The following is a 9925-nucleotide window of genomic DNA, read 5'->3' on the forward strand; positions in this document are numbered from 1 at the left end:
AAAAAAAAAAAAAAAAAAAAGGAATATGCTGTAAACCTAAGCGGAACAGAGAGCATAATGAAAACAAAATTAAAACAAAAAAAAAACATATTTAATTCACTTACTGTGATTCGAAGAACACGAAGAACAGCAGACTAGACTGAAAAACTATGAAACTAATTGGATGGAAGAAAGAAACGACGAAGAACAGCAGATTGAAAAACTAAAACTAACTGGATGCAGATTGAAAATTCTATGAAACTACTTGGATGGAGGGAAGAATATGGCATCAGAAGCCCTCTTGGAAGAGAAATTCTTCACCAAATCGGCATCCACATTGAAGGCTGCCTGAATAACTTCCGGTGAAAGAGATTTCCAGACGCCGATGCTGCCGGCCAAGTGAGTGAAAACCGGATTTGGAGTTGTAATGATGGAGAACCACTCCATTCCTTCCGGATCTCCGATCTTCGATACCACGAAGAATCTCGGCACTATGAACAGATTTCCAGCCTTCACTCTTGTTTCCAGAACCTTCTTCCCGTCCACACCTACTACCTCCGCTCTTCCGCTGCCTCTCACGATGTACGTCACTTGCAGGGCGGAATCGCACGAGAATCCTGGCGAGCACATGGCACTTCCGTCCAATCGGACCAGATCTGCACCTAGGCCTACCTCGCCTACTAGTGGTAGGTTTTTGGTGTTCAGGACCACAACTCGTCCGCCGTTCTTCACGTCCACATCAAGTGGCGCCTCTTCGCAGTTCAGCGCCATTCCATTTCGATGCTCCTTTTTTGGCTCTGGCATCTTGACTCCGTCCTTGAGCTTTACGATTCCGGTTCCGGTTTGGTTTTTTACTAGAGATTTCACTGACGCTTCGTCCATATCCCAGGCTCGTCCGACAAATTCCGTGGAGAAGCCGGTGAAGATTCCGTTGGCGCCAGTTAGGAAGAAGTCGGTGAACTCGCCGGATTTGTGAGCCTTGGAAGTGTCGCCTAAGAACAGAACCACCAGATCGGTGGCTTCTTTGTTGAACCACCACGTTACCACGCCGAATGGAAGAGCGATCGCATCTCCTTTCTTGATTGCAATCACCTTCTCCTCCGATTCCGGCAGAATGATTCCGGCTACTCCATTGCCTGAATCAGAACAAAAACCAGAGAATCGACATTTTGAACATCAACAGATCAGAACAGCCAGTTAATCAAAAGAATTCATGCGCATAATTTTAACACCGATAATCGATCTAATTGATATAGAAATTTAGTCAAAACTAAACCTAATCAACTTATACAACAGGAGTTCTCCAAAACCTTCAAGCATTAATCGGATCGAAATTAAAAATTTCTAGAAATCGTACAGTCGACGGACATTCTTTTGCAATCCGAATCGAAAATTTACCTTGAAGAACGTAAGCGACTTTAGCCGAATCTGAGTAGCGAGGGAGAGCGAAGCCATTCTTCTCGAGCGCGAGCTTAGCGGCGCCGATGTTACCTTCACGGAGCATCGGAAGTTCCTTCGGAGACCAGGAATAATAGGATCCTCCATCACTGACATATATCTTCTTGGCCAACTGAGGAGTCAAATCCATTTCCATAGCTAAAAGATAAAGAAAATTAAAATTGTTTTTGATGATAGCAATTGATCTGTGAAATCTGAACTCTCACTCCATAATTTATAACTGGAAAGAGAAGATGGATAAACACTTCCTCCAATAAAATTAGGAAATTTGTTAAGATTTACAGAGATTTCGAATAATTATATATTTTTTTAATTAATGATATTATCAAATTATATTTAAAAAAAAAAAACAATTCAGGATTATTATATTTAAGTAAATTTAAATTAAAAATATATATTTTAATTTTCTCTAAATTTAGGATTTTCCCTTTTTTATTTCTTAATGGTTAAATAAAAATTAATAAATGTTAAAATAAAAATTAATAAATATATATTAAAATTATATAAATTTTAAGTTAAAGTTAATACTATTATTATTTATTGATTTTGAATATATTATTTTAAATTATTTAGTATTTTTATTATAAACTTAATTAATATAAGTAATTAATTAGATTGAAATACGGGTGATCTTTATATTTACCTATCTACCAATTTCTTTTCTTTGTTCGGTCTTCGTTATAAATGGTCTGGCCTGAGGTTTCAATTTTATAGATAATTCGTAACGATTCGAAATTTTTTACCTAATTGTAAGGTCACTATTATATACATATCATTAGAAATATTTTCTTTAAACTTTCATAAAATTCATTGATTTGAAATAATAACCCAAAAATAAATAAGTAAATAAATAAATAAAAATTAATATAAATAAAAATAATTATTTGATTTAAAAAAAATAAATTAATAAATAAAAAATAAAAACAATTATTCCCCTCCTCCTAAGGTAGTTTATTTACGCGATTTTTTTTTTCTTATCCAATTATTTAGATTTTTTTTAGTTAATTCAAATATCGGTCAGAAGAAATCAATTTAGATTTTTTTTAGATTTTATTTTTATCGTTAATTCAAACTACTTTAGAATCGGTTATAAGAAATTAATTTAGATTTTTTTTTTTCTAATTACTCTAAAATCAATAAAATTTTAGTTAGGGGTTTGATAGAAGTATTAATAAATTACATTTTAAAATCAGAAAAATTAGACTTGAATTCAAACCCCTCTAAAATCTTCTAGTTAGGAAGTAAAAAATTGTCCTTCAATATTAAAAATAAGGAAATACAATAAGAATATTTGTCCTAATTATTAACAGAAGAAAATAAGAAAATAAGAAAAATACATTTGGAAAGAAAATAAAATTTTGGAAGGTAGAATCCATTAGCAGGTCACTAATATTTGTTAACACAATTAAAATAAATACAAAATAGGAGGGTAAAATTTGTAACAGACAAAAATGTTATCCAAATATCCAATGAAAATAGAATTATATATATATATATTCGAACTTTAATCGTAAAGTCTTCGAAGTTCACGTGAAGTCTAACACATGGACCATTGTAAAATTTAGAGAATTGAAATTGAAATTGATGTCATGGTTCATTGACACTAGTCTAAGTTAATCAGGTAAGTGATCTTACTATCGGCATGATTATATTTGATGTTAACACGTGCCCCGTGGTTCTGCAAGTGTCCTATATATTGATATGTGTAAATTGTCTGTGGAACGATATGTTTCTTATTCAATGATATGTTTGAGATAGGATACGAGAAAGATGTACAAAACGAAATGTAATGATAGGAGTAAGATACGTTCATGAAACATTATGTTTCTTATTCAATGATATGTTTGAGATAGGATACGAGAAAGATGTACAGAACGAAATGTAACGATAGGAGTAAGATACGTTCATGAAACGTTAAGGTTATGTTATATACTGGAGTGCTATGGATAGGAGAGATTTATGAAAGAGTACGGTTAGGTTATGGGTAGAAAGTGATAGGTTTGTGATAGATTGATAGAACGATAGCGTTAGGATATGTTCCTGTGATGAGATGACTAAGATATGTTCACGTAACGATATGACAGTGATAGGTATAAGAACGTTAAGGCTATGATAAGTTAGGGAACAATATGACCATGAAGTGTTTACGATATGACATGTTTATGATACGATATATTGTGATATGATATGTTATGTTTAGATTGTTTTGTGTGACTATTGAGACAATTGTTGTATGAATTGCACGTTATGAAATGACATGTTAAAAGCATGAAACGTTATGTTATGTTTTCTAAATTGTATGTATACAACATGTTATGAATGACATGATATCCCGATAAATGACATGAAATATAACTCCGTTAGAATTATGCATGATATGAGAACTGAAAAGAGAAAAAATATGATATGACTGTAAAACAATAGCAGGGTTATATTTAATAATGTCGAAAATGGAAAAATATTGGGACCTCATGTATTATGTGTGCTTATGCATTGGAGATACTCCTATTTCATCACGATGGGCTGGGGTACGATCATTATGTTTTACAAAATACTGCCGGCAGGGGTACGATCATTATGTTTTACATAATGCTGCCGTGGTGGTTACTAGATCTAATGGGTACCTGGCCTAAGGAGCTCCTAGAGTATGCTCACCCGACAAGGAAGTGGTCCAGTGGTGTATGAATTGACTGGTGAGTCCATACTCGCACGTATGAGCTGTGTGTAGAGTATATGGTACACATCCAAGTTACTGTTAGGATAGTACAGTAGGAAAATTGATTTAAATGATAGGTCTCGTCATTGCATTCGCATGTTGTTGCATTTAACCCTATAGTGGTGTCACTTACTGAATATTTCTTTAAGTACTCCAGTCATGTGCTACTACATTTTTCAAGTCAAGGCAAGACATTGTACGGTTGACGACGACATCGCAACTCGAGACCATGGCCCATGCATAAGGTAGTAATATTTATTTTCTTAGACTTGGGCTAGAATATGATGTTTTAATTTAAACGTTTATTTATTTTATTTAGCCTTTAATTGTGTCGTTTTAAAGGAGTTTTCGAAACACGTAAGTCCATGGCCGTGTTTTAAGATAAAAGTTACGTTTTATGGAATTTAAATGAAGTATTTTCGCATTCAATATTTATGATATGTATACAGTAGCGATCTTAAATTAGGTAGAAAATTTTGGACCGTTACAGAAACACCTTTAAAAACGACGCAACAAAATACTAGGTGAAATAAATAAACGTTTAAAAAAAACATCCTATTATAGCCTAAGTCTGAGAAAATAAATATGACTACCCTATACATGACATGGTCTCGAGTTGTGATGTAGTTGTTAACGTACAAGAATGTCTTGTCTTAACCTGAAATAAGGGTATCACGTAGTTGAGTATTTTAAAAATAGTCAGTAAGTGACCCACTATTGGGGTTAAATGCAAGAAGATTCAAATGCAATAACATGACTTATCATACGAGTCTCTTTTCCTACAACACTATCTTGATGGGCAGCTTGGATGTGTACCCTATACTCTACACACAACCCATACATGCAAGTATGAGCTCACCAGACAGTTTGCACACCACTGGACCCTTTTTTTTTTTGTCAGGCAAGCCTATGCTGGTAGCTTCTTATGTCGGACACCCATTAGAATTAGTAACCGTCACGGCAGCATTATGTAAAACATAATGATACTTCACCTGCTTAGTGGTGTACGTGTCCGTACCCTCGTAATGGAATAGAGGTATCCCCCAATGCATAAGTACACGTAATGCATGAGGTCCCAATATTTTTCCGTTTTTATTATCATTTAATACAACCCCGCTAGCGTTCCATACATATCATTCATTTCACATATCGTTTATCATTCATATCATATAATTTTTCATATCATTTCACACATCTTTTATCATTCATATCATATCATTTTTCATTTTTCAGTTCTCATATCATACATAATTTTAACGGAGTTATATTTCATGTCAATTATCGTGATTTCATGTCATTCATATTATGCTGTACACATACAATTTAGAAGACATAACATAACATTCCATACTTTTAACATAACATTTCATCATATACATATCATATCATAACATATTGCATCACAATATATCATGTCATAAACATGTCAATTTATCACATATCTCGTACCATAACATTTTCGTATTAATTTCATATCATATCACAATAAATAAATAAATAAATATATATATATATATATATAGACACACATCCGTCATTCAAATGACGTATTATAATCATATCATATCATAAATACTTTGTGGTCATATTGTTCCCTAACTTATTATAGCCTTAGCATTCTTACACATATCACGGTTATATCATTACATGAACGTACCTTAGTCATATAGTCACAGAAACATATCCTAACGCTATCGTTCTATCAATGTATCATAATCCTATCCCTTTCTACCCATAACCTAATCGTATTCTTTTATCAATCGATCGTGATCATATCGTTTTATTAATCTCTCATATCCATAACACTTTGATACGTAATCTAACCTTAACGTTTCATGAATATATCTTACTCCTATCATTACTTTACGTTTAGTGCATCTTTCTCGTATCCTATCTCAAACATAACATTGAGCACATCGTACTGTAAGTATTATCATATAATTCACATATTATAACATATACACATCATATCATAAGCATATCGATTCACAAACAATTCACACATATCAATATATATGACATGTGTAGAACTACGGGACATGTGTCAACATCAAATATAACCAAGTTCATAGTAAGGTCACTTACTTGATTAACTTAGGATGATGTCACAAATTTATCTTAATGAAAGTTCGATTCTTTCTATTGAAATCCAAGTCAACCTATGTGAGTTCATGACATCAGTTTCAAGTTTGAACTTCTACAAAATTGTTTCTCTAATTTACATTGGTCCATATGTTAATACTTAATGCGAATGTTAGAGTGTTTGCATGAGTTACGTTTAGAAATATTTATTTATGTTTGTTACAGTATTATTTTCATACAAACTATTTTATACCTTTTTTTAACTCGATATTCTATTTTCTATTCTTATGTTTAAAACTGTTTAACATTTTTCACATATTTTCTTTTCTTTTTACTGTGTGTGTTTTTTTTTAATTATATTCACAATCTTTCTCTCCGTTAAGTTTTAGTCCATTTTTTTAATCAATTCTATATTTTTTTCCATTTAATTCTTAATTCAAAATTAACTGAATTAAATTAATATGGTTCAATAAAATAAACTAACTAATTATAACCAAATTAATCTCATTCAATAAAATAAGAGTAAATTATTGACCTCTTCAGATGCAATCTCTTCCGAACTAAATTTAAATCTGTTTAAATCTTTTTTATTTCTGTTGTTTTTACCGAAGGGAGTATAGTTAGAGTTATTTTAGGGAGGAGTGGTAAAAGATTAAAGTAGAGGATAAGTTACTATTTTCTTTAAATTATTACTATTTATTTATTTTTAATTTTTTTTACTGTCTACCTTTTGTAATTCTCGTTAATTTTAATTTATCCCAATATAATATATATTATATATATATATATATATTTAATGAAAAAAAAACTAATTTCTAAATTTTAATAGTGATTATTTTTAAAAGAAAAATTTATTCTTCTGGTTAAAATTCATTAAAAATTGAGAAAATTAAATCATAATAGATAATAGATAAATATTATAAAATTTAATAGTTAATATAATTAATAATTTTTAATTAAAAGCTATTTCAAAATTTAAATATTTTTAATTATATTATATATTTATCTGTATCTAAAAAAAAGTTATTATTTTTATCCTAATATAATAAATGATCCAAATATAATAAATAAAATAAAACACATAATTAGAAAATCTAAATATTAAATTAAAAAAAAACCTAATTTCTATTTTTTAAGTAGAATCTTAAATTAAAATATTTTTAAAAATTTTAAAATAATTATAATATATTTTAAAGCGAAAATAATTTTAAAATATATATTTTTAACAACTTAATGATTTTGTTCACGTTTATATGTTTTTATATTTATATTTATTTTAATTTTATTATTTTAAAAGCCATATAAATCTTAATAATATTCTATTCGTAGGTCTAGATAAATTTTAAAGATTTTAAATCAAAATATTAAATATAAATATTTAAGAACTAAATTAGTTTTCATTTATGCTATAATTATAATTATCCTTTCACCGAGAATACCTTTGAAGTGATGTTTAGGCTTGACTAAGAGTGTCGTTAGGGTGGCTACTCGTTTCAATAGTTTCGATTAAAATCGTTCAATTCATGTTTCCTCCCAGTAAACCGAGCTCGAGAAGGCCTTTGCCTGAATTTCTTGAAGAGCACGAGCACGAGCTCACTTCTTCATCAATAGAAATGAACACCGCCACGAGAGTCAATTTATGAATCTCCATCGACCTAGTGGTCAATCATTGATCAAATTTATGAATCGTATATGTACCCCATGGGCCTGACTTGGTTGAGAACAATGCATTACATGTCGCCAGCTGCCATAGAAAAAGAAAGGCCCGCATGATATCATGGTGAACATAAATATTGAAGGTACGCGTCCGTACTAACATAATATAACGGAGAAGTATCTCGATGTATATGACATACATACATGCATGAGGTTCCCATGATTTTCATCCATAGCATAACTCATTCCATTTCTCCTTCCATCCATGACATATTACATGTACACATGACAGTCATCACATAATCCTTCATATAACTTTACATGGCAAGACATAACATGACATACATAACATTCTATTTCATTCATAATATAGCGTAATGAATATCACATGCATACATATCATAGTACCATATTGACATAGAACACATGAACATAACATAAAATAATACAGTGCATGCAAGGGCCACAAGACATGCGCCATTATACATCACTTACCTGACTAGCTTATGCTGGTGTCACGAATTTATCCTTAATGAAAGTTCGATTTACTATGATGACCCGATCCTTCTTGAATTTCTATCGGGCATCTCAATATCAGCTACCATGGGAGGCAAAACTCTTTATAGTAAAAAGAATTCGGATAGGAGATTTGCTTCCATAAGTTTTGCATGATAGGGTTCGTTAGGGGAGAGAGATTTGGGAAGAGGCGTTGTGAGAGGTTACCAGACGATCAACATAGAGCCGTAGGAATTCCTACTCATATCCAAACGCCATAAAACTATGTTGTAGGCTTGCCTATACTAACGTTTAGGTTCTACTATTCTATCTCTACTTACTTTTAATTTTTAGTTGGTCTGCTACTAACTTTTCTACATTAGCTCAACGAAGCTCTCACTAACTTGTTAGTTTTTCAAAGCTGGGCGAGTTCATGATATTTAGATAACTGTGTTTTAGTTTTAATGTATGTCGTCGAGTATTCAACTTTGATCTTTTGTCATACATTGTGGAGTTTGTTCTCTACGATAGATAAACTATCAGGGTGGTTGCCCTAACCCTAATAGTCTCACGATGTGAATATGACATAAGAGAAACTTTGATCTTTTGTCATATATTGTGGAGTCTGTTCTCTACGACATATAAACTGTCACGGTAGTCTCTCTAATCCTTATAGTCTCACGATGCCAATATGACACAAGAGGAACTTTGATCATTTGTCATACATTATGGAGTTTGTTCTCTACGACATATAAACTATCAGGGTGGTCTCTCTAACCCTAATAGTCTCACGATGCGAATGTGACACAAGAGGAACTTTGATCTTTTGTCATACATCGTGGAGTTTGTTCTCTATGACATATAAACTATCAGGGTGGTCGCCCTAACCCTTATAGTCTCACGATGCGAATACGACACAAGAGGAAGTTTGATCTTTCGTCATACATTGTGGAGTCTGTTCTCTACGACAGATAAAGTATCAAGGTGGTTGCTCTAACCCTAATAGTCTCACGATGCCAATATGACAAAAGATGAACTTTAATCTTTTGTCATACATTGTGGAGTCTGTTCTCTACGACATATAAACTATCAGGGTGGTTCCCCTAACCCTAATAGTCTCACGATACGAATCTAACACAAGAGGGAGCAACCCTCGTGTCTGCTGACTCTATGTACTCTTTTGTCCTGCTTTGAGAAGATCACGAGTAGATAATAATTGAAGTCCCCTTAACCACACCCACATAGTATATAGATAGCACTGGTTGTTGCATATACGACACACTATGTCTGAAGGTACAAATGTGATCCCACCATTAGTACCAGGTCCCTTATAAAGGGTTAACTAATAATACTCTTACAATACCACAATCGTACCATCATACGACATACAACTAGTAGAACAATACACAATTAAACCCCTATTAAACTCATTTTTACTCGGGCCATGGAAACTTATATTTAGCATATTATTACCTAATATAAAATTTGAGTTAACCACAAAAAAAAAAAAAAAAAAAAAAAAAAAAAAAAAAAAAAAAA

At 31.9% G+C, this 9925-nt stretch overlaps 1 protein-coding gene across 1 annotated transcript; it reads right to left on the reverse strand.

The window, feature by feature from the left end:
- Positions 1-73: 73 nt before the first annotated feature.
- On the reverse strand, positions 74-1707 carry LOC111439037 (glutelin type-D 1-like). Its single transcript, XM_023076774.1, has 2 exons — positions 1378-1707; positions 74-1115 (listed from the first exon to the last, which is right to left on the reverse strand). The coding sequence occupies exons 1-2, from the start codon at positions 1571-1573 to the stop codon at positions 241-243; spliced, it is 1071 nt and encodes a 356-aa protein (XP_022932542.1). The 5' UTR covers positions 1574-1707; the 3' UTR covers positions 74-240.
- Between the last annotated feature and the right edge of the window lie 8218 nt (positions 1708-9925).

Source organism: Cucurbita moschata, unplaced genomic scaffold, assembly GCF_002738365.1.
Source record: "Cucurbita moschata cultivar Rifu unplaced genomic scaffold, Cmos_1.0 Cmo_Scf00085, whole genome shotgun sequence".
Taxonomy (NCBI): Eukaryota; Viridiplantae; Streptophyta; class Magnoliopsida; order Cucurbitales; family Cucurbitaceae; genus Cucurbita; species Cucurbita moschata.

Bases quoted from the DNA above. Each gene is read 5' to 3' on its own strand.
- LOC111439037 (XM_023076774.1), bottom strand. From the start codon at position 1,573: ATGGAAATGGATTTGACTCCTCAGTTGGCCAAGAAGATATATGTCAGT. The intron at 1,116-1,377 runs GTAAATTTTCGA...GTTCTGATTCAG, and splicing joins AGTCGCTTACGTTCTTCAAG to GCAATGGAGTAGCCGGAATC.